The sequence below is a fragment of the Hydra vulgaris genome, chromosome 06 (assembly GCF_038396675.1).
Source record: "Hydra vulgaris chromosome 06, alternate assembly HydraT2T_AEP".
NCBI classification, from domain to species: domain Eukaryota; kingdom Metazoa; phylum Cnidaria; class Hydrozoa; order Anthoathecata; family Hydridae; genus Hydra; species Hydra vulgaris.
Genome location: NC_088925.1, coordinates 21728188 through 21752777, shown reverse-complemented (window position 1 = coordinate 21752777; position 24590 = coordinate 21728188). Strand labels below are relative to the sequence as shown.

The 24590-nt window shown below is 28.7% G+C and overlaps 3 protein-coding genes across 4 annotated transcripts; all 3 read left to right on the top strand.

Annotated features, from left to right (window-relative positions):
* Window positions 1-1525: 1525 nt before the first annotated feature.
* Window positions 1526-21215, top strand: LOC124814691 (uncharacterized protein C1orf50 homolog). 2 transcript variants are annotated; one of them, XM_065799559.1, is made up of 4 exons: window positions 1526-1701; window positions 8024-8217; window positions 8505-8645; window positions 20518-21215. In XM_065799559.1, the coding sequence occupies exons 1-4, from the start codon at window positions 1671-1673 to the stop codon at window positions 20719-20721; spliced, it is 570 nt and encodes a 189-aa protein (XP_065655631.1). In that variant the 5' UTR covers window positions 1526-1670; the 3' UTR covers window positions 20722-21215. The 2 variants fall into 2 exon arrangements, with proteins under 2 accessions (XP_065655631.1, XP_065655630.1); XM_065799558.1 differs by lacking the exon at window positions 1526-1701 and adding an exon at window positions 3982-4039.
* Window positions 21216-22049: 834 nt separating this feature from the next.
* LOC124814692 (uncharacterized) lies at window positions 22050-22731 on the top strand. Its single transcript, XM_065799560.1, has one exon. The coding sequence runs from the start codon at window positions 22109-22111 to the stop codon at window positions 22607-22609; it is 501 nt and encodes a 166-aa protein (XP_065655632.1). The 5' UTR covers window positions 22050-22108; the 3' UTR covers window positions 22610-22731.
* A 31-nt stretch (window positions 22732-22762) lies between these two features.
* LOC100206497 (thiol S-methyltransferase TMT1A) lies at window positions 22763-24159 on the top strand. The gene is made up of 2 exons (XM_065799557.1): window positions 22763-22966; window positions 23169-24159. The coding sequence occupies exons 1-2, from the start codon at window positions 22828-22830 to the stop codon at window positions 23903-23905; spliced, it is 876 nt and encodes a 291-aa protein (XP_065655629.1). The 5' UTR covers window positions 22763-22827; the 3' UTR covers window positions 23906-24159.
* Window positions 24160-24590: the final 431 nt, after the last annotated feature.

Here is a 24590-nt window from a genome sequence, read left to right as displayed (position 1 = left end):
AGGGTACTCAAACAAGCGTATAGTAAAATGAGGAGGGGTGGGAGGGGGTGTGGGAGGGTGGAAATGAACGCATACGTACTTTAAGGAGAAACCCTTATAAACACAAACAATAATTATTCATTCAAATTTTTATTTGGATTCAAGTTCAAATTGGCATAAATGCGAACTGGTATAAGGGCAAAGCAGTGGCAAAAACTAATATACGTGCAAATCGGCATAAATGCAAATTGGTATAAGTGCGCCAAAAATGAATTTGTAAACTTTGGCATATGTGCGACATAAGTACAAATTGATATTCGTGCGAAAGACCAGATCGCACGGTAAAAGGCTTCTACATCTGTTTAACAACATCTGTAGAATAGTCCAAGATCATCTGTACACTTTTGTCCAAGATCTATATTTATCTTTTACTCTCATAACATCTGTCCAATACCATCTGAAAATTCAACGACTCCTAACAACATCTTTAGAAAGATGTAACTACATCTGGTAATTTTTCTCCTAGTCCAATAACATCTGGAAGAATTTTCTCCAGATGTACTTACATCTGAAAAATTTTCTATATGTAATAATATCTGGTTAAAATAATGCATTATTAGTTAATATTTTTTTCAAGGTGTAATTACATCTGAAAAAAATCCTTTATGTAACTACATCTGGTTAAAATAATGCATTGTTAGTTAATTCATCTTAAAAATAACTTCATCTTAAAATCTACAGATTTAGTTGCACAGATGTTATTACACTTTGATAGTTTAAAAGATGTAAGTACACCTGTATAACCCACAGATGTAGTTGCACAGATGTTATTACACTTTGATAATTTAAAAGATGTAACTACATTTGTAATATTCATTTAATTTTTGCACAGATGTTATTAGACATCAATGAAATTTCAGATGTTGTTGGACAGATGTTATTATACCTCATTATATTTACAGATACTTTTGGACAGATGTTATTAGACATCGCAAACACTGATATTGTTACCCTGACCCGCTCGCACTTATGCCAGTTTTTGCAACTGCTTCGTACTTATGCCAATATTTGCTATTTCTTTTGGCGCACTTATGCCAGTTCACACTAATGAAATTTGCACTTATTTAACCTCTTAAGAAAGAGGCGTAAACTTCCTGGTTAAATGCTATTCTGCTCTGTGATTAGACCGTTAGAACTTCTTGGAATACCTAAAATATATAAATAAATAAATAAGATAACATAATAAAATGAAATGTCGTTGGCGAGGATCGGTAATATGATCAGAATCTGATCTTATTTCTGATCCTCCCCAACGGTGTTCAAGCAGACTGTCTTTTTGCGACTAAATTGTAGGCATTTTATTTTATCGAGACAATAACTGCCGAATATTAAAATATTTATCGGCTGCACTACAGTAGGATATTTGCACAGAACAATCATTTAATAATATTAAATAATATAGTAGTGATATTAATAATATCGCTACGTAATATTTACTTGTATTATTAATAATATCGCTAGTTTTTTGTGTTATTGCTTTTATAAAAGTAATTCTGAATAGAGATTTTACATTTTAGTTACTGTGATAAAAATGTTTGCCCGGATATATTATGCAATGTAAAATAATCGAGAGTTGGATTTCTACCTGAGTCTTCATAAATTTTAAAAATTTAAATATTTTCAAGCTTTCAATGAATAATCTATCCATGAATGAAGCCAAAGGTTAGCTGAAGTAGCTTATTTGAATATATCCCATATTTGAATAGAATTTTGATATTAATTACCAGTTTAATTTTGTTTTGCTAAATAAAGTTGAACTACTATTTTAGTAAAACCGTTAATAAAGTTTGGCTTCATCGTTCCGTTTTTTGAAGACATTTTTAGTGAATTAAATTTAAAAAAATTAAATAAAGTTACTTATTTATGTTACTTTTACAAAAAAAAAAAAAAAAAAAATTCAAATTTTGGCTAAGTATGGCTGTTTTTTTTGGCTCGTTGACTATATTTAAGCCAAGTCGAGTTTAACTTTGAATTGAAATTTTTTATTTTGGCAATACTTACCAAATTTTCTTTGAAATTGATTATTTAATGAAAATATATGTTGGCAATATTACCTACGCATTTTGTATAAAAATTATTCAAAACATTGTTTTAAGAATATCTAAGGTTTTGTGTAATAAATTATAAGTACCCAAGTAAATGCAATGTATAAAATTAATTATTAATATGTATTAAATTTAAAGTCTTGAGTTCAACATTTATTCTTTTAAAAACTTTTGAACCATTTACCAATCTGGATTCTGTCATTAGAGAAACTAAATTACAAATAAAGGACCTAATCCTGACTTAAATGATTAAGTTTGACAGAGTAAAGTTTAAACATTTTATCATTAACAATATGTTTAAACTCTGTACCTTTTTACCTCCTCATCTGCCATCCCCCACCCCACCTTCCACATACTCACACAAACACGCACACACACACACTCTCTCACACAAGTTATTTAATATTTAGTAAACAATAGAACTTCAGGACAAAATAAACAAGGTATTGAAAAAGGAAATTGAAATAAGTTATGATATAATATTATATTGTGGTAAGTTGCCAAAATTTGTTGAAAAAGAAGTGTCATCTATGTAGCAAATTTATTTCAGTAACTATGTTGAACATTCATAGCTCTGTTGCAAAGTGCTATATGACACTGTACTGATGCCAGTGATGACGTTTCAGCTCAACAGGCCAGGTTTTCAGTTGGCCTGTATGTGCTGGCAAAATTCGCTACAAAACGAAAACAGGTCAACTATGTTGGGTTTATAGAAGCATGTGATAAGGATAATGTTGTGGTTTTGTTCCTGAGAAAACAGTTGAGCATGATTGTGAAGCCAACTAAACCAGGCAAAAGTTGGTTGCCTAAAACTGATGTCGTGAGGGTCTTGTCAACCCTCGATTGTTGATTGACAATCGAAGTCATTATAAGTTTAATGAGGACCTGGATGCGTTTTAAACTCAGTGAACATAATTTTGTTTATAGTGATGTTTTTTGCTGCACGTTTGCACTTGTAATGGCAGACTGTCACATCCAACACTTTTATGTCATGTCTGACCCTATTAATTTAGTTAGCTGTATTGGATGCAATAGTTAAGAGTGGTTCAAATAAACATATATTACAAATTTTATGTATCTCAGTACGAGTTCTGAATAAATATTTAAGCAGTATTTTCCTTACTTTCATAGATAATGAAGGGTACAATTTGGCAAATTTTACGTCGTCACGTCTAACACCATATGATTTTAGTTATAGCACAGCCAGTATTGTAACACCATATGATTTTATTTACAGCAAAGCCAGTATTGTAAATAAAAAAATCATGACAACATGATTAACAGCACATACCACAATTGTATTAACAATGAAAGTATATTAGCAAAAACTCTTGATTTCATAACAAATTACACTTCTGAACATGTCTAAATGTCACATCCAACACCATGGAATTGCCCATATCCTTTAAAAACATAACTTTGAAATATAAGAAATATTTTGTATTTTCTTATTTTGTGCAAACTTTTTTAGTTTTAATGTAACACTTATTATTTTTATGCTTATAAATTTAAATGCTCAGCTAAAAATTGGTGTCGTTGTTTGCAGGTAAATTTGTTTCAGCAAAAAAAATACTAATACAATTTAAAAATTTATTCAGACAATCTAAAGTTACTACTAAACAAATTTTTACAAAAATCTCTCCTTCAAATATATTTCTTTTTAAATCATAAATTGCGCTCAAAAATATCTTTAAAGTAAAAATCTAAAAAAAGGAACTTACATTATTATTCAATTTTATATTAGAATTTTAGCACTAAGTATTTTTTTTTACATGTTTTTTTTTTTTGATGCTTCATAATATACATTCCTTAATCACATCATTTTAGTTATATAATTAAAGCTAGTGGGGCTTCAGTACATGCATAAACTGAGGGTTTGAGTTTATCCCAATTTAAATTACAAACAGCAAGTATGCTTCACGAACAGCAAGTATGTCTAGTAAATTTCACAAGATGTAAGATTCTCCGGATAAAAAGTTTCTTTGAAGACCATAAATATTTGTAAAAGATAAATAGAAATGATTTTTTATGGTTATGTGTATTATATGTATTTTATGTACTATAGTTTTGATTGTAATTATAAGAAAGAACAGTCCTATTGTATGACAATGCACACCTAAAGCATTAAAAGAGACACCATCTGTATACAAGAAGCTTTGTTAATACTCTACAATTTTACAGTTTTTGATAGTCTGTCTCTCTGAAAGCTTTCACAGAGTTTGAAACCTCGCTACCAGCTGGCATTAGAACTATCAAGTTGAGTTTCATTAAGTTGTTATCTTTTTTCATTAGAAGATAGCAAAAGAAGTTGTGCAGTATTATGGAAGAGGTAAAAGCAAAAATTATGAGCAAATCCAAAAAAATATAGTGTTTATCTCAGACAGAAAACAATATAAAACATCTTTTGTAAAAAAACATTTTGATGCATTTATGCCAAATAAATTTAGTTTATATTCTTAACAAACTTGCGTATGAGAAGGCTGAAGTCAATCACTATAAGAATTGAGAGTTACTTAGTAACATAAAGTTAGAATTAAAAATTATGTTATTTATTGAGTCTTTACTCAATCAAGATCCTGAGGCAGTGATTTTAAGTCAATTAACTTCTAGTTTGTTTTAAAAAATAACTCTTAAATCTAACCAAGTACAAAAATTAATTGATTACATGTTATCAGTGGTAGGGTAATAATGATCCTGACCTGATTTAAATTCATATATGTATACTTATTGTATAGATTTTTGTTTGGAATGCTAAAGAATTATCTTCAGTTTGTGATCCAGACAACATTCCTGCCTTCTTGATTGAATTGCTGTTGTCATTTTAGGCTGGTTTTTCTTATGATAATTTTTTAGACAAGGTCCAAAAACACATTGGGCAGGTTAGGGCAGCAAATAAATGTTCATAAACTGTTCTTTAACATGTAAGGAAGCCAAAACACTTGGTTTTATGAACATAGACAGACATATTCAAGCTACACATTGAGTGTAATTTAGTTGCTATGGTGCCAAATTTTACATAGCAACAGCTTATTTTTACATTAACAGTATTTTAACAGTTTTTTATTTGTGCTATGTACACTATATTAAATATGTATTAAAATGAGATTCACACTTCATATGAAAGTTATAATTTAAATTGGTTGCTATGGATACCTAATTTTATTTATTTATTTATTTTTGCAAAACAGCAGTATTGATTGCTATTTCATTACATTTTAATATTTAAAAGGTAATACTTAGCTACAGTTATGGATTTGTTAATATCATTTTAGGCTGTAATAAATGAATAAAAGAATTTGCCTAACATAAAAGTTTTATTTCATTATTTAAATGTGCCAAACATCATTGAAATAACCATGGTAGATGGTAAAGTAACATTAGCCTTATCAGTCGAGACCAATGCATCACAGTCCTGCTCAGTGCGTGGCAGCACATTCCAAAAGAGATTAGCAATATTGAAAAAATAGTAAAAAAAAATTGGAAATGCAAACTACTGTGGTCTACAGTATGGATTGTCATTATTACATGCATGGATTAGAGCAATGGAATACTGTCTTCACCTTGCTTACAAATTGGATAACAAAAGTGGCAGGCGCGTAGCACAAAAGAAAGTTATCTGTGACGACAAACAAAAAAAGAATCCTAGATGCCTTTAAAAATTGTCATCCAATCAAAACATCCAGTAATGGAAATACAGCTTTTCAGCAATAGCAAATCCAGAAGGCTGGATTTACTACTGCTGAAAAAGTTGCATGTCATCTTGACCACATTGTCATCAGCTTTGCGAATTAATGCAGATGCATGTCAAATGTACTGCCTTTGAGTAAGTTTATTTGTTAATATTATTTCTATACTGAGCTGTGGCTAACTTAGCTTTGTAATTACATGATTGATTGCTTCTTTTAGGTGGCTCATTTGTTTACACAGAGCTACCCATGGTACTACATGCCACAAAGTTTGCACAAGATACTATTACACAGACATATGGTTGTGAGAAGAATGGTCTTGCCTATTGGAATGCTCTCTAAAGAGGTACAGGAAGCATGAAACAAGAGTTTCAAATGTTTCCGTAAAAACTACACATGCAAATCCAGTCTTTTGAAAACTATGATGTATTATGTCAACTTTTGTGCTCATCAGACCCAATAATCAGCAACATGCTAAGGTCAAATTCTCAAAATTCAAAATCTCAAATCCCAGATGGAGTAAGTGATTTGCTTCAGGCTCCAACTGTCGACTCATATAAAACATGATTTCTTATTTTATGCATGTATGTATGTTTTATAAATTATTGATGTGTTTTAAATTGTCAATGTTTCATTGCAATATTTTTTGTTTTTAATATTAATAACCTAAATCTTTACCTAAAATTAATTATCTAAATATTTAATATTTAGTAGTTATTTAAAATAGGGCGGTTGAAAATTCGATAAAAATTATTTAAAGATCCATTTATCTTTGTGTAACTAAGGTAAGTATCCGTTTGTTAAGCAATATAGGTATCCATAGCAACTAAATTTAAAAAATTATGACTACCATATAAAGTTTAACCTTGTATTGAAACTCATGTCAAATTTAGTGAATATAGCACTTGTAAAAAATCTGCAACTATCAAAATAGGTTGTTGCTATGTAAATCAGATATCCATAAAACTAGGTAACCATAGCAACCAAATGATAAATATCCCCCTCATAAGTAGAGCAAACCTCATAATAATGCACAAACTAATTATAATGTAAATAACACACAAAACATCTGCAACTACCAAAAATAGGCTGTTGCTAAGCAAAACTAGGTATTCATAGCAACCAAATGTAAAATATCACTTTCATAAGAAGCACCGACCTCATATTAGTACTCATGCCAAATTTAGTAAATAAAGACCTAATATTTAATTAGTTATTAATTTTGTCCATTAAAAGTGAATTCTGGCCCACTGTACATGCACAGCAATCATTAGCTAAATACATAAAAAATGTTTACAAATGAGTTTAAAATGATGGTAGAACGACTTCTGACATAATAAAAGATGTAACTATTTAGTCTCTGGTATCAAAAGAGAGCAGTGAAAATTTGTTGGAATGTCGACACAGATATTTCTTCTTTTTTATTAAGTAGTTTGTTTTCATTGTGATATAAAGTTATAAATTTCTCATGAAGGCAGAGGTTAAAAACTTTGGATATTGTTTTGATAGGTTTACAGCGTTTTATATTTTTCCACTTTATTGCGTGTTCTGTGATCTTTTCTTTTAAACTCTAAGTCTCCTTAGAAAGCTTGGTCTCATTTCTGTATTTCACCGCATTAAAAGATTTTTTAATGATTTGTGTATCTAAGTTTGAATGGTGCCTCACTGATACCAAAATATACTTTTTTTTAAGATTAGGGTTTTCATCAATCATAGTAGCTTGATAAAAAATATTACTTAATAATCATTGATTGTTTAATAGACAAGCGGTATTTGTAATGCAGTAGGCAAGTGAAATTTATTAACTAAATAAATAATATTTAGTATAAATTATGTATGTTGTAGAAACTCTAAAAAATATTGTTACAGAGAGTTAATTACCCATAAAAAAATCTAATAAGACAGAAAGAAATGTTTTGTAGTCTAATGACTTGTAGAACCTAAAAATTTTGAAGTCTAATGTAGAACCTTGTAGAAACTTGTAGAAGTTCTAAAAAACAACAAGTTATAAACAAATTTTTCAAACTAAAACTATCAAAAAATGGCAATATTTATGGCATTCTTACTTAACAGGAAATTCAGGGTACAGAACTAGCTGTCTCTTAAAAATAACTATTTAAAATTTTGAAATTGTTAACATAGCAATAAATTATATATATATATACGTTTTATATATACGTTTAAGTTTTAATATAGCTAGATTCAACAAGTATGCACTAATAAGAATTTAAACTTAATGTTTTCTCTATTTAGCACTTGCAAGGGTTGTAGAAGATGAGTCTTGTGTCACTAATTTGTTGGTAAATAGCCGTGCTGTTAATAAAGCAAGACCAGATGATTTAATAGCTCTAGCAACGGAGGTTCAGCGTGCAGATGAGGGAGTTAGGCACATAGCATCAAATAAACTTCAAATCATAGCTGAGCAAATTCGGTTTTTGCAAGAACAAGTAATTTTTTTTCAATATCTATAAGTTAAAAATTATTTAATTAAATTTTTTACAAGAAAACATATTTTTAATTAAAATAAAATGGCTGCTGACCAGATAAACAAGTTTTTAAAATTTAATTTTAATTTAAGTATTAAAAGTCATAAAATTGTTTTATCTTTTAGAAAAATTCTTTGAAAATTCTTTCTTCAGTTCTTGAGAAAGCTATGTTATTGAAAATATTATTTAAAGTTTCAGACAACAAGTTTACATAAGTAATGTTTGTAAAAAATATTTTCAACTATTAGGCAAGAAGAGTATTAGAAGAAGCAAAAGATTCATCACTACTGCACACAGCTAAGTGTAATTTTATAAAGAAACCTGGCACAACATATCACTTGTACGAAAGAGAATCAGGGGTATCATACTTCTCTATGCTTTCACCCAAGGTAAATATAGTATATTTATATTATACTATTATATATATATATATTTTTATATATATATGGTATTACATCTCATCACGTATGATAACAGACAAAATGTCCGTTAATGATGAGACGTAGCATGATGAGATGTAGCATTTTTATGTAATAAGACATAATGTTACGAAACCGTTGCATAACATGTTTATGTAACATGATGTAACATTTTTATGTATCGTTACATATCAAATGTTTGGTATTTTTACGTAACAAAAAGTAACATTTACAAGATGTATCATTGTAACATGTGGTTTCCTAATATTTTATAATTTTTTGTTTTTTATATATATATAAATCTCCATATATAAGTATATGAAAATATATATAAGAATATGTAAATAGAACTATATATTTGAAGTATACATAAAATAAATAAGATATTAAATAGTTATAAAAGATAGTAAATAGGTATAACAATAGTAAAAAAAAAATACCAATCAAGAATTACAAAGTTAAAAACTTTATTATTATTATTTTTTTTTTTTATTACAAAATAATAAATATTTAAAAATTGTATATACTATTTTTGTATAATAAATAAACATATACTATAAAAATTAAGTTTTACATTTTTCCTCTTTGTATATATATTTCCGTTTTTATATTTTTATAACATGTGTTTATAATATTAAAAATCGCTTTTTCACATAATTTTAACATTGATTTATCTGAAAATATTTAACAATATCTATGTTTATGTTTTTTTAACTTTATTTTTTTGATAATTTTATATTTTTTATTTTTTTTTGTATTTTTAATTTTACATTTTTTTGTATTTTTTGTTTTTTATTTTTGAACCGTTGTGCGTAAAGAAATCGAGAATATAGATAAGGTTTTAGAAGGAGATGATTAAGATTACTTAAATATTTTTAGGAAAGAAAGATTATATAAAATGAAATAAAAAGTTATAAACACATTAAAAGTTATAAACACATTAGTAGTAGACTAATCTTAACATTATTTAAATTTTCAGATAATCTAATGTGTCCTCAAAATATAGATTGACATTTTATATATATTTTTGCTTGTGAGTTTATTAAAACTTTAAAAGCGAAAAAAAAAATTCAAAGCGCTTTCATTTTTTTTTTATAACCCGAAAAAATATTTTAACTTACTCGAACTTTACTATTTAGAGAAATAAACTATTACTTAATTACTATTTAAAGTATAAATTAATTTACTATTTAATTCTTTAAATAGAAAATTGGGTAAGTAAAAAAATTCTTCCGGGTAAGTCTAAGCTTAAAAAACTAAAGAATATATAACTTTCATATGTTCATACTTAATTAATTTAATAACTTTATGACGAAAAGTTGCACAGATTAAAACCAAGGAACGTAAAGACCATAAAAAGTATGCATCGCCCAGCTAAATGCCTATTTTTTATGTAGGCATTATCTCTCACACCACTTTCAAAAAAATATGGTCAGGGATCCTTAAACGATGTTTATTATATCTTAAAATCATTAAATATAATATATTTAATAATTTTCAGATTTTTCAACTTTTAAAAGTGTACTCTTTAGTCTATAATACAGAGAGGGGGGGGGGGGGGGGGCAGGGGAAGGTGTTATTTATTTTTTGGAAAATTTTTCCACCCACCCTTGGCTTATAAACCCCCCCCCCCCCACACACACACACATTTATTAATTTTTACTTGTTATCAACAGAAAAATTAAATCTCAAGACTAAAAAAGAAAAATTCTGTAAAAATCGGCCTTAAGAATTAGAAAATCATTATTTCAGTCACTAAAAAATCAAAGTTTTAGTGTAAACAGGCTTTTAAAATCGTCAACATTTTTCTCACCAAAGTATAAAAATTATATCAACATAATAAATCCTATTGAAATTATGAAAAAACAGCTATTAGAAAATGTGCATTTGACCACAAGCCACACTAGAATTAAAAACTTTTAAAACTATTTAATACTATCATAGCTTGTGTTCAAGTGCGCATTTTATAACAGCTATTTTTTCATAATTTATTTAATTTGTATAAAGTTTTGTGCATGTTATGTAAAAAATATTAGTTTGGATTTATAAATCCCCCTTCCCCCACCCCTTTTAATAACCCCTGCCCTGTTAATTAGACCTGGACTAAAATTCCACCCTCCTTTTATTCCCACCCTCCTTTTTTTATTCCCAACCACCCTCTTTTTATTCCCACCCACCCTCCTTTTATTCCCACCCCTTGTATTAAGGACTCGAGAGTAACCAATTGAGGCGTAACGTAAATACAACCAATTGAGACATAATGTAACGTAAAAAAATTCTGCGTTTTTTTTGTATTTTAATTACTCCTTTTTTTTACATTACATTACGTCTCAATTGGTTACACTTTTAAAAGTTAAAAAAAAAGCCAATTGAGATGTAATGTTGCAAATTGAAACTGAATTTTTTTTCTTCCTAACAAAGTAACCAGTTGAGACAAAGCTATTTTACAATAAAAAATAAAGTAAATATGGTAATTAGCGATACGGCAATTATAAACAAACAATTACTGCATTATCAAGTTGATTTAATTAATATTTAATTAAAAATAAGAGAATGTTACCTTGTTACCAATTGTAACTGATTGAGACATAACGAAACTAGTAAAATGTTATAGGGGATATAATATCTGTGTGTGTGTATATATATACATTTATGTATGTATATACATTTATGTATGTATATACATTTATGTATGTATATACATTTATGTATGTATATACATTTATGTATGTATAATTATTTATGTATGTAAATATTAGGGTGCATCAAATGCCCCCTACTTTTAAAAAAGGTTTGTGCCTTTTCTGAATACCTTTTATCGGTTCTCACTAGCAACTATAACTCAACTAAGTAACTCTAACTTACTAACCTAATTACATAGTTCCAAAATGTACTTGGGTTTAGGGGGGCCACCTCTAATCTCAACATTGCAACCTGCAGTTAACATGGTAATTCCAGTCAGATTAGGTTATCCTGCTACTGGTAATATGTAACCCAGTACAATCTGCTTCGTGTCCTGCTGCCTTGTAGGATACGCCTTTTTAGGCAAAGGCTAGGAGATGCCAACTCCGATTTAAAACACCCCTGCCTTGGGGCTCTTGGTTGAGTAAAGGCTAGAGATGGTGTCTCGATAAAAATACTCATCTTGGGCAGATGTTAAATGCACCCGGCTACTGTCTTGTAAAAGGCCTCCTAGGCAAAGACTTAAGGGGTAAACAGATTCTATCTGTTGACCAGCCTTGCACCCCTTCTTCATCTATTAGGCTGGCACAGATGTATTTTTAATACATTGTTTCCAGTTTATGATGTTGAATGCTGGATCTTCTTGACTCAATGCGTGGGTTTTGCTTGTGTCTCTGTTTTTATGACTAGGCAACTCATTCTATTATCTCCTAATGAGGGTACAGCTCTAAAACTCAGTTTTATGGTTCTGAGGCCGGCTGGTAGTCAGGTTTCCTGAACTCTGTGGTAGCTCTCAGAGAGGCTGATTCCATCAACAGCTGAAAAATATCAAAGTATTAACAGTGCCATGTTGCGCATGGATGGTGTCCCTGTTTGTACTGGTGTGCATTGCGGAGGCCACATTTGGAGCCCTTTGTTACGGCTTAGGGTTTATTAGTAGTAATGAGGCAATTGCTTGGGCTATTAAACGGTGTTCTGAGTACTATCTATGCTTTGAGTCAAGTTCTTCAATCTAATTTAAAAATGAATAAAGTACCAAAAACTATAAAACACAAAAAATCATCATCATCACCAAGTTCTCTAAATCTATCATTCACTAATATTCATGGTCTTCGAAGTAACTTTTCTTCTGTTGAGTCTTATCTCTTGCAAAGTTCACCAGACCTACTTGCTCTTTGTGAGACTAATTTGAGTTCGGTTGTCTCATCTTGTGATCTTAGTGTTGATGGTTATCTGCCTCTAATTCGTAAAGACTCTAATAGTCACATGCTTGGCCTGGGCATTTACATACGTAAGAATTCACCCATTTGTCGTGAAACTAGGTTTGAATCCACAGACTATTCTTTCATGTGCTTTCGTTTAGCACCACTTCACTCTATTGCCTTTCTCTTTGTTCTATATTGCTCTCCTTCATCTCAAGACTGCACTCTTTTTGACATTGTTTCTGATCATATTGACTAAGCCCTCTCTCTTTATCCATCAGCTAATATAGTTGTTGTCGGTGACTTTAATGCTCACCACTCTAAATGGCTTGGCTCTAGTGTCAGTGACTCTGCAGGCATTAAAGCCTACAACTTTTGCCTTTCTCAATCCCTAACTCAAATAGTCAACTTTCCAACTCGCTTTCCTGACAACCTGAATCATCTACCTTCTCTACTCGACTTATGTCTTGTTTCTGATCCTAGTCAGTGCTCAGTTTCTCCACATTCACCCTTAGGTTCTTCTGATCACAGTTTGATCTCTCTAAAACTAATATCTCATTCTTCATCACCTGAATCCCCCTATTATCGAACCTCTTACAACTACAGTAAAGCTGACTGGGATTCTTTCCGTGATTTTCTTCGTGATGGCCCTTGGGTAGAAATCTTTCAACTTCCTGTCGACAAATGTGCTTCTTACATAACTTCGTGGATTCAGGCTGGCATGGAATCTTTTATTCCCTCTCGACAATTCCAGGTCAAGCCTCACTCTCCTCCATGGTTTTCCACACACTGTGCTGCTGCGATTGCCAATCGAAACCGTTACTTCCATATTTATCAGCAAAACAATTCTCCAGAAAACAGACGTCTGTTTATTACTGCTAGAAACAACTGTAAAAAGGTTTTGTCTAACGCCAAAACCCGCTATTCTCAGGTCATGAAATCTCGTATCTCATCTCAAAAATTAGGCTCTCATGACTTCTGGAGAATCTATAATAATATCAATAATAAGGGCAAATCTATAATTCCACCTCTCTTGTATGGTTCAGACTATGTCACCTCACCTAAAGACAAAGCCGAATTGTTTGCTAAAAATTTTCATCAATATCATCTCTTGGTTCCACTAGTTGCGTTCTACCTGATATTGCCAACAAACAGTTTGATCCATTGCTTGACATTCATATCACTCCAGCATCTGTATCCAAAGTGATTTCCTGCCTAGACTCTTCTACAGCTTGTGGCCCGGACAACATACTCTCAAAACTATTCAACAAGTGCTTATCAGAGTCTTGTTTTCCAGCCTGCTGGAAAGCGGCATCTGTTATTCCTATTTTCAAAAATTCTGTAGAGCAATCTGATTCGTCTAACTACCGCCCCATAAGTCTTCTTCCTATCATTAGCAAGGTTTTTGAATCTTTAATTAACAAACACTTAATTTCTCATCTTGAATCTAATAACTTACTTTCTGACCATCAATATGGATTTCGATCTGCTCGTTCTACAGCTGATTTGTTAACAGTAATAACTGACAGGTTTTATCGTGCATTAGATGAAGGTGGAGAGGTTAAGGCCATCGTTCTTGACATTTCAAAAGCTTTTGATAAAGTTTGACATGCTGGTCTTCTCCATAAGCTTTCTTCTTATGGTGTATCCGGCAACATCTTTAAGATCATTGAATCTTTCCTTTTCAATCGTAGCATAAAAGTTGTCCTCGATGGACAACACTCTTCTTCTTATTCTGTAACTTCAGGGGTTCCTTAAGGTTCTATCCTTGGCCCTATAATTTTTTAAATTTACATTAACAATCTTCCAGATATTCTCATCTAAGGTGGCATTGTTTGCTGATGATACTATCATTTATTCTTGTCATGATAAGAAACCAACACCCTGTGATTGCTTGGAGGGGGCATTTGAGCTTGAAAAGGATCTCACTTCTGCTACAGCATGGGGCTCACAGTGGCTGGTGAACTTTAATTCAGATAAAACTCAATTTTATTTCACCTACTCGTCATCTTCTAGGATTAACTCTTACTTCCAATCTTTTTTGGAAACCATATATCAAATCAGTTGCAAAATTAGCATCTGCTAAGGTTGCATCTCTTTATCGAGCTCGTCACTTTCTTACTTCGGATTCTATTCTCGATCTCTATAAATCTCAAATCCAGCCTTGTATGGAATACTGTTGCCATATCTGGGGCGGATCTTGTAATGATGGCCTTTCTCTTTTAGACAAGGTGCAAAAACGCATTGTAAACATAGTTGGACCTGCTCTTGCAGCCAGCCTCCAACCATTATCACATCGTCATAATGTTGCTTCTCTTTCTCTTTTCTACAAATACTATAATGGGTACTGCTCTAAATAGCTAGCGTCTCTTGTGCCATCTACTAAAATTCATTCTCGTGTTACTCGTCATTCAATTAAGTGTCATCCTTTTTCTGTGACTGTTCCTAAGTGCTCCAAAAACGCTTATTCGTCTAGTTTTTTTCCTCGAACATCAGTTCTTTGGAATTTGCTTCCTTCATCTTGCTTTCCTGATTCATATAATTTGCAATCTTTTAAGTCATCCGTCAATCGTTATCTTTCTCTACAATCTTCATCTTTTCTCTTTCAGTAACTTCCAACTTTAATTAGTGGCTGCTTGCAGCCTTGTTTGAAGCAAAGATGTTTTAAAAAAAAAACCAAACTGATTCAAGAACTTATATGAAAATATAGCGTACACATCAAGACGCCCTTTGATGCAAATTTTGAAGTCTTTTAATTTGATTTGCATAAAAAAATTTCATTTGAATGTTTAAATTGAGTGAGATTTTGACCTAATAAAAACTTCTGTAGAATAAGAGCCACTCTGTATAATTTGATAAAAAAAGTTTGTGCAAATTTAGCCTATGGCCACAGCAAACTCTAGATAAAATTTCAGTCTGAATGGTTTACTGGTTGAGGATTAATGGCTGTTTTACTTGAATTTTCGGTAGTTTTTTACTAATTTATCTCAAAATGTTACAGATTATTGTGATATTCGGTCACTATTTTCAAAATAATGGTTACATAAAAGTTCAATTATGTAATCCAACAATTTTTATTATAATATTTTTATTGGTACACGTACCTTTTTCAATTTATAGACCAAAATACTGATTTGCTATTTAATGTGTGTTTTGAAACAGCTTATGCATAGCGTAAGAAACTCAGCATTTTCTAAGGTATAAATTATTATCAAAAAGCACAAAAATACTATTAATGGTTGAAAAGATTTCCTAGGGATACCTTCATAGAAAATAAAAAAATTACTTATTTCTCTTTAAACAAAAAAACTGTGAAAAAACCAAATATTTTTTGTTTTGGCTAAAAAAAAATTTGAGTGTCAGTGCAAGGAAAATTAATCTTTACAGATTAGAATTGTTTTGAAAGAAAATTTGTAAAAAATTGATAAAAATAATTGCAGAGGCACAAAAAGAGAAAATTTATCAAAAAAGATATAAAAAAAAAAGAAAGATGTTATGAAGGGAAGACAAGAAAGATGTTATGAAGGGGAGAATAGTTTTTCAGACTGTGTCATCAAATAAGGTCTTAACTAAATGGTCATTAAGTGTGAGAAGTTTCATTAATTTTAATAATTTTTTCCTTGTGATAAAAAAATAGTTCAAGAATTATTTTCTTGTAATTTAAGTGAATACTTTCTCGATTTTAATAGTTTTAAATTAATAATGTTTGTAAGTAAGTTAAGTGGATTGTCATCCAATATAAATTTAATTAATAATGTTTGTAAGTAAGTTAAGTGGATTGTTATCCAATATAAAATTAATTAATAATGTTTGTAAGTAAGTTAAGTGGATTGTTATCCAATATAAAATTAATTTTGTATTTAAGTTTAATTTTGTAGAAGACAGAACTATAATAATAAGCATTGTAATACTATGTAAAAAATAGAGTTCAAATAGCTGTTTTTTCACTTAATTTTGAAAGTAAATGTATATAAGAAGGTTTCAAGAGTCAAGAAAAAGTTTGTTAACATAAACCTATTTTTGTTTTTTACTAATTGGTAGTCCTTTGATCAGGTTTTGCACATTTTTTTTGGCATTTTTTTTATTATGGCAATAGTTTATACCTTATGAAACCTTATTGATATATTCACGCTATGCATAAGCTAATTCAAACCATGTTTTCATAGAAAATCAATCTTTTAGTCTATAAAATAAAAGCAGTACATGTAGGGGAGAAAGCGGCACCATGATACACTTGGTTTTTGCTTTGAAATAATTTATGGTTTAATGATAATGGTTTAATTTGTAGAATAAATTTATACCTACAAAATTAAATTTAATAATTACCAATATATAACATGTTAAAACTTGTGAGACTATTTAATGTAAATTAGAGATTTATATCATTAAAAAAGTAAATAAAAGTATAAAACATTGATAAAAGGTGGATTTTTACTTGAAAGACAAACAAAAATAATAATGATACCCAAATAATGCATCCAATGGTCCTAATCATGTTTTAGAAATTCAGATTCAATATATCTTTTTAAATGTCATTCTTAAACGTCAATAAATAATGGCTTTGTGTCAAAATTTTCGCATCATGGTAAGGAAGGAGGCGTGAACTTCCTGGTTAAATGCATTTCCGCGGTGCTCTGTGACAAGACCGTCAGGTCTTCTTGGGGCATCTAAAAAAAAAATTAAATCTCCTTGTATTATATTTACATAAATCTTTTAAGAATTGACTGTAAATAATAATAAAAATGATTTTTAGAATTGTTTATGAAACAATGGAGTACTATTTTACAGTTTTAGGGCGCCCCACAAATGCCCTATCTCATACTTGCTAGTAGAAGAAAATTGTTTTATTTTTTGTATCAACTTGTTTTTTCAATGATTTTGTTTAATGAAGTAAAAAGCTTATAGGCTGTAGTTTACAAAATATTACTTACCGATAGACACATTAAATAAGATACCCTAAAACTTACCAATTTTAAAAAAACAAATAAATTAGTTTGTCATCAAAAAGCATAAATTTTGACCCCAGGTCTAAAGATGTCAAATGATATTTTTTGTCAAAACATAGCATCTAGTAGTAACTGTTTCACCATATGGCAGTGGTTGCCACAACTCTTAAGATGCCTCCACAATTATATTGCTTCATGGTGCCCCACTCTCCCCTACCAATAAAACAATTATAATAAAAATTGTTGGAACTACATAGTAGAACACTTATGTAACCATTATTTTGAAAATAGTGTCCAAATATCACAGTATACGATAACGCTTTGTATAAGTAGCAAAAAACAAACAAAATTTAAACTAAAATTATCATGCATCTTTAACCAGTTAACCAATCAGGCTGATCATTCCACAGATTAGCAAAACCGGAAAGTTTAAAAAAAAAAACATTTTCACCTTTTATAAATTGTAAAACCCGGTAACTGGTTTTACACTGGTTTTTTTATTACAAAAGCAAATTTTTATTATTGCCGTATAAATCCAATATAACCTACTGAATTCATATACTAGAAATATAAAGAAAACTAAAAGTCTAGGAAAACGAAATTTAGCAAAATCGTTTTTTTTAACAATAAAATCGCAGTTTGCAGTGAACTGCAAACTGTGCAATTACTGTAAATAATACTGTGCAATTACTTTAAATTTACTGTGTAAATGTTTTTCAACAATAAAATCACAATTTGCAGTGCACTGCAAACAGCAAACATGGTAAAGAAATTGTCACTTGAAAATATTGTTTTTTAATAAAATAATATTTATTAAACAACATAATTATAACTCAATAACTGATTTATTTTTATACTGTTCATAACTCTAATGTAAAAATATACTAGAGTCTATAATATTTAAAGTAAAACAAAAGTCAAAATTACAAAAATAAATTTATTGACAACAAATTTGTTTTAAATTATTATTTTAATTTGAACTTGTTATTTAATCTCAAATTAATATAATTAAATGACAATCCTAAAAAGTTAAATAACCAACGAAATGAAGCAACAAACAAAAATATCAAAACAAAAAAAGTTGACAAAATACTTCGAGTTAGTGGTACTAGTTTTTTCTGGATTGTTTTGATTATTATTATTTCAAAATTTAAATATTGTTGAAAGATTCTGTCCGTATGTAATCTATTAATAATTGGTGAAAAATATTGAAATTAGTAAAACAGTGTTTCTTACCTGGGTATTACCTTATCGGTTACCCAGATAATTTGTGAGTTTATCTTTTATCGTTTTTAAAAGTTAATTGCGTAAATGAACTTTTTTGGCTGTGCACCTTTATTGAATTAATTGAGGTTTCCAGGTTAGTCTGCAGCTGTTATGTAAGTACTAATACAATATAAACAAATTAAAATTGAGATTTTCAGCAAGTAAAAGATTAATATTAAATTTAAAGTTCAATTTTTATTTATTTGTTATTAACATAATTGTCAAAGTTATGCTGTTTTTTTGATAAGAAAGTTGTTTATAAGAAACTAGCACTAAATTATATATATATATGTATATATATATATATATATATATATATATATATATATATATATATATATATATATACACATATATGTAAATTATATTAGTGTATTCTATAAATAGAGTGCTCAATATTCTTAAAGAACAGAGTAATTATAAATTAGTAAAAACATATATCTAATTTTCGGCAGCTTGTTTCTTAATTAATTATGTAATAACTGTAGTTATTTTGCAACCAGTAAGTTGCATCATCTACATTAGAAAATTAAAAAATCATTAAAAGAATTCTTTAGAATTAGTATAATTTTATTGGTCATTTGTTTTTGTTTTTTTTAAAGGGTACTTATTTTCATGTCTGCATTTAGTCTCTGCATAATCAGATTTTTTATAAGTTTTATTGATCTAAATGAGTAAATGAGCATAGATTTGAATCAGATTTCAAAACATTGGTTAATATTGAATATTAATATTAGCTATAAATAAAAAATAATAATAAAAGGTGCAAAGATGCATTAAAAGCATTAAATCTTTTATTGTAATAGTAATGTAATAGAATATGCGATAGTAGCACATTAAAAAAAATTATTAAAAATCTCTTGGGTGTTTTTGATTTATGTTTTTCCAAGTTTTGTTCAGGTTTGTTTGTTCAGGCTTAAATTAGAATTATTTTTTATAAATAAATTTAAACAAAATTATTTTTGACAAAAATTTATATATATATATATATATATATATATATATATATATATATCTATATATATATATATATATATCTATATATATATATGAGATATATATATATATATATATGAGATATATATATATATATAATATATGATATATACATAATATATGATACATATACAGGCCTCGGCAGGAAGCGAGAGCTTTAGCTCTTGCTCTCGCCCACACTCCCCTAAAACACTTTACGGGAGCAACTTACAGCTCTCGGAAAAGTTTTTTTTTTCTCATAAGTTTAATTATTATTGTAACTAAAATGAAAAACGCTAAGTCAAAAAATTTAATTCATTGGATAATAAACAGGCACGGTTTTTGCAAAGTTAAAAAAATTTTATGTCTAAAGAATTTTTTCACGGCGCAATAAATGACTCTTGTTATGTGTATATTATTGTAATATTAACGTTAAAAACATATGCTAGTAACAAGTATAAAACTAAATTTTGTATTTAATAAGCAATTTTATATAAATAAACAGATAGCTTGTGCAAAAACTAAAAGCTCTTGTATAAAGCAGTTAAGAAGAGCAGCTCGCATGACTCGCCATGTTGGTTTTAACAGAGCTTTTCTCCGTTCTCGCGCTCATTTACTCCCGCCGAGGCCTGTATATATATAATATATGAGATATATATATATAATATATGAGAATATAAATAGTAACATACTTACATTGTTTTTTTATGCTTGATATAAAACAGAAAAACTTAAAATTTAAATTTAAAAGTAAAACTGTGTTTTTTTCAGGAATGGTCAAACTGCCCCCACAGATTCTTAGGTTCATATAGATTAGAACATGACCAAAGTTGGACAAAAGAAGAAGATATTAAAAAAAAAGATATAGAAAAGAAAATAGTGGAAGATCTAATGAATAAAGGTGGAGTACCATCTTTAGAGTATTTTGATACAAATGGTAGAAATGGCATGCTTGCAATCGAAAAGTGCTCTTGAAAATTTATTTTATTGTTGTGTTTATTTTAAAACTTGTAGCATTTTGTAAACCTTTTACTTCTTTTATAGATTTTCATGTTGTTATATATATGAAAGTTTATGTATTTGATTGTACGGTTTTTAAAACTCAAAACCATAAATAAAATCTAAGAAGTAAATACTTAATCTGATGAATTGCATGTAATTCACAAGACTTAGTATTTACTTGGTCTTGTGAATTGAATTCATCAAAGCTTTCATGCTTACCTTGCTTCTTGTCTTCAACATTTTGATAACAAAGTTGTAGTTTTTTAAATAGAACTTTTTAAATAAATAGTTGATGTAAAATTAAAATAATTTTTTTTTCATTTTAAAGTTTTTTTTTTCTTTTTCTTATTATCATTATTATCAGGTTTTTACACTTATGCGAAATCAATTTAATGTAGTTTTAACATGTTATATAATACTATATATTTTAAATTTTTATATTATATATTTATTATTGTTGAATGAAACTTTTTCTCACCCAAAAATATTTTAACCCCACCCCCTCATAATAGTTTTGAATGGTTCTATCATGCTTACTTGCAAAGAAGTTTAAGAATCAAGTTAATTAATAGTTCACGATAATGTTTGTGTAAAAATGTTTTTTGTTATGCATTAAGTTGGTTTTTAAATTTATACTTTTAAGTGTATTCTTTTGTTTATCACAAACCCATTAACTGTTTATTAAAAAACTCTACCACCCACCACCGCTTTGTTTGATATTTTTTTAAATATAGTATTCTATATTTAAAAAAATTATTAAATATAGAATAATAAATAACTATATTTAGAAAAATACCAAACGTTACAAACTTTATCTATTTATATACAAATATATATATATATATATATATATATATATATATATATATATATATATATATATATATATATATATATATATATATATATATATATATATATATATATATATATGTATGTATGTATGTATATATATATACAGGGTGCGGAAAAAATATATAGTGTGTTTTTAGTATTCTATTTCTTCGTATTCTTTTAGTATTTTTTTGTTTTAAATTAAAGTGTAATTTGTTTCTCATTTTGTACAGGAACTTTTGCTGTTTATATTTTTGTACCGCACCCTGTATATATGTATGTATATATATATATATATATATATATATATATATATATATATATATATATATATATATATATATATATATATATATATATATATATATATATATATATATATATATATATATATATATATATATATATTTATATATATGTATGTATATATATGTGTGTGTGTGTGTGTGTATATATATATATAGATAGGTAGATAGATAGTGGTAGATTAAATGATGAAAAAAAATTTACTTGTAGAAAATATAAAATGGTTGGATCTCGTCATCTTCAGGGAACTATTATAACTCGTGTAAAACATCTGCTAGCAACAGGGAGTTTAAAAACACCTCCTTTATGGTATGATATTGTGCTGAGATTTCCTCCTCCTAAAACTAGTTTATTATCATTAGCCGATGAAGTAGAGTGTAATACTCCTATACGAAAAATTGTCCTTCCAATGGATGACGTTGTGCGAGAATTTTATAAAGCTTACCCTCAGGCTCGTCGTGATCCTGTTTCTTTATTGCAAGACGACATTGGTATATTAGAGACTAAAACTGATTTATTTTTAAAAGAATATTACAAACATATTGAAAAAAACGTTACGCACGAAGAAGCAATGCGGATTTCTATAGAGTCTTTTTCAAACATAGTAAGTAAAAGAAAAGACTATGAGGAGATAAAAGATGACCATCAGTACGATAATGAGAAGATTTTTAACATGAATGCTGTAATGGATTTGTTTTTAGAAAGAGATAAACCTCTATAGCAGTGATGTTTTATTTATATGCATCTTATTTCCTTATACTAAACAAAATTTCATTCATACATTTCTTAATGTGCAATATGTAATTATATATTATTTTGAACAGAATTTGAAAACACGAAAAACCTCATGTTTTTTTCATTGCTTTTTTGTTTTTCTACAACAACGTGAATAGAATTCTGTTCTTATTTTAGACAAGTAAAGAAAATATTTATAGTAAAATGTCGAATTTAATTGTTTCTGGTTTGACTACTATCACAACCTTTCATTTATTTGAGGGTGTGCAAGATTTGTTTGATGACGTCAAAAAGCTTATGTGCTGGTTGCACCATAGTCTTCCTGAAAACAAATTCGTTAGAGGTATTTTTAGTGTTTATCATATTTCCATTTTAATTTTTACATTGTTTCGGAAATTGTTACGCATTACAGAATATCGATAAAATATTGATTTTAAAAAGATACTTAAAATAAACATGTAATTTGACCAGCGGTTCTCAAGAATAATGAACTCATTATTTGTAGGAATATAGAATACTAAATTTTTTTTTACGAAATTTTCTAGGCTTAATATATGCTGCTTCGGCGATTCTACTTGGACGATGTGTTCCTTTTATTCTTAGACGAACTGAGTTTTTTGCATATTTTGATCGAGAAATTTTTTATTTCCATCGTTCTTGTAATAAAGAAGAAGTTCTGAAATTTAAAAAAGAACTTTTTAGATGTTTCAGACTTGATAAAGAACATGGATTGCCTTTATATGCTGACAAAAAACTTGTTATTCTTGATATTAATATTGGAGGCGGCGCTAATCTTTCTTATTATCCTTTGTCAGCAAATATTATTGGAACTGATTTTGACGAATCAAGCGAATCAAAGTTGCTGAATAACATTTTAATAAATGATTTTGAGTCTGTCAAATTTTTTTGCACTCGAATGGAAGAATTAAGTTGTTTATCTGATGAGTCCGTTTCATGCGTAGTATCGTTTCATTCTCTGTGTTCAGTTCGCAATAAATCTCGTGCCCTTGCTGAAATTAAACGCGTATTGCTTCCTGGTGGTAAGCTTTTTTTTATCGAACACACATTAGAGAAATATCGTTTTAGTTCTCAATGGTTTTGGCAAAAAAATTTCGCACTTTCTTTATTCTTTGTGCAATGCTGTGCTATTCAAATAGAGAATGAAATACCGAAAGCTGGTTTTTCAAACTACTCTTATAAAGAATATTGCGTTGACATGACAAAATCGTGTGGACCCCTCAAGTCATTATCTCCTCACGTGTACGGATATGCAGTCAAATAAAACGTTTTCAAAATTTTATTACGTTACATTTTAAAACAGATTTATATATAAGCTAGTGCTGTATCTACGCATCAAACTAATTTCGAAAAAAACCCATTTCACTTTTACTCCAAAACCCATCAGTGCTTGTGTGTAAATTTGTATCCGTATGTGCACTTGGTATTTTATGCATTTCTTGTATTTATGCATTTTCTTGTATGCGTATGTACATCTAGTATTTTTTGGATATGTTAATGGCGTATAGTTTTTACTTATATGTGTTCATTTTACATGATACAGCTGCATCCCATATCCCATCCCTATTTGCAGTTATGTGCCCGGTACCACTCAACTTGATCTACAGAAAATTCAAAAAAAGGTAATTCTTCATTTTTTCGAATACTCAAGGGTATTTTTTTTAATTTAAAAAAAAGTTATTTACAAAACGCTTGTAAAATTTGTGTCAAATACTTTTTAAGAATGATAAATTATCGGTTAATATGGTTTAATTTAATAATTGTTATAGCATATATTAAACATAATAAAAAATTCAATACATTAATTAGCAAATGTTTATCAAGGTTACCATCAGGCAAATTCACTAAAATCAAAATAGTGTTTATTTCAGTGAATTTTAAAAATGATAATTATATACAACTTATAAAGTTTATGCTAATAACCATATTGTTTTTTAAAATAGTATTTT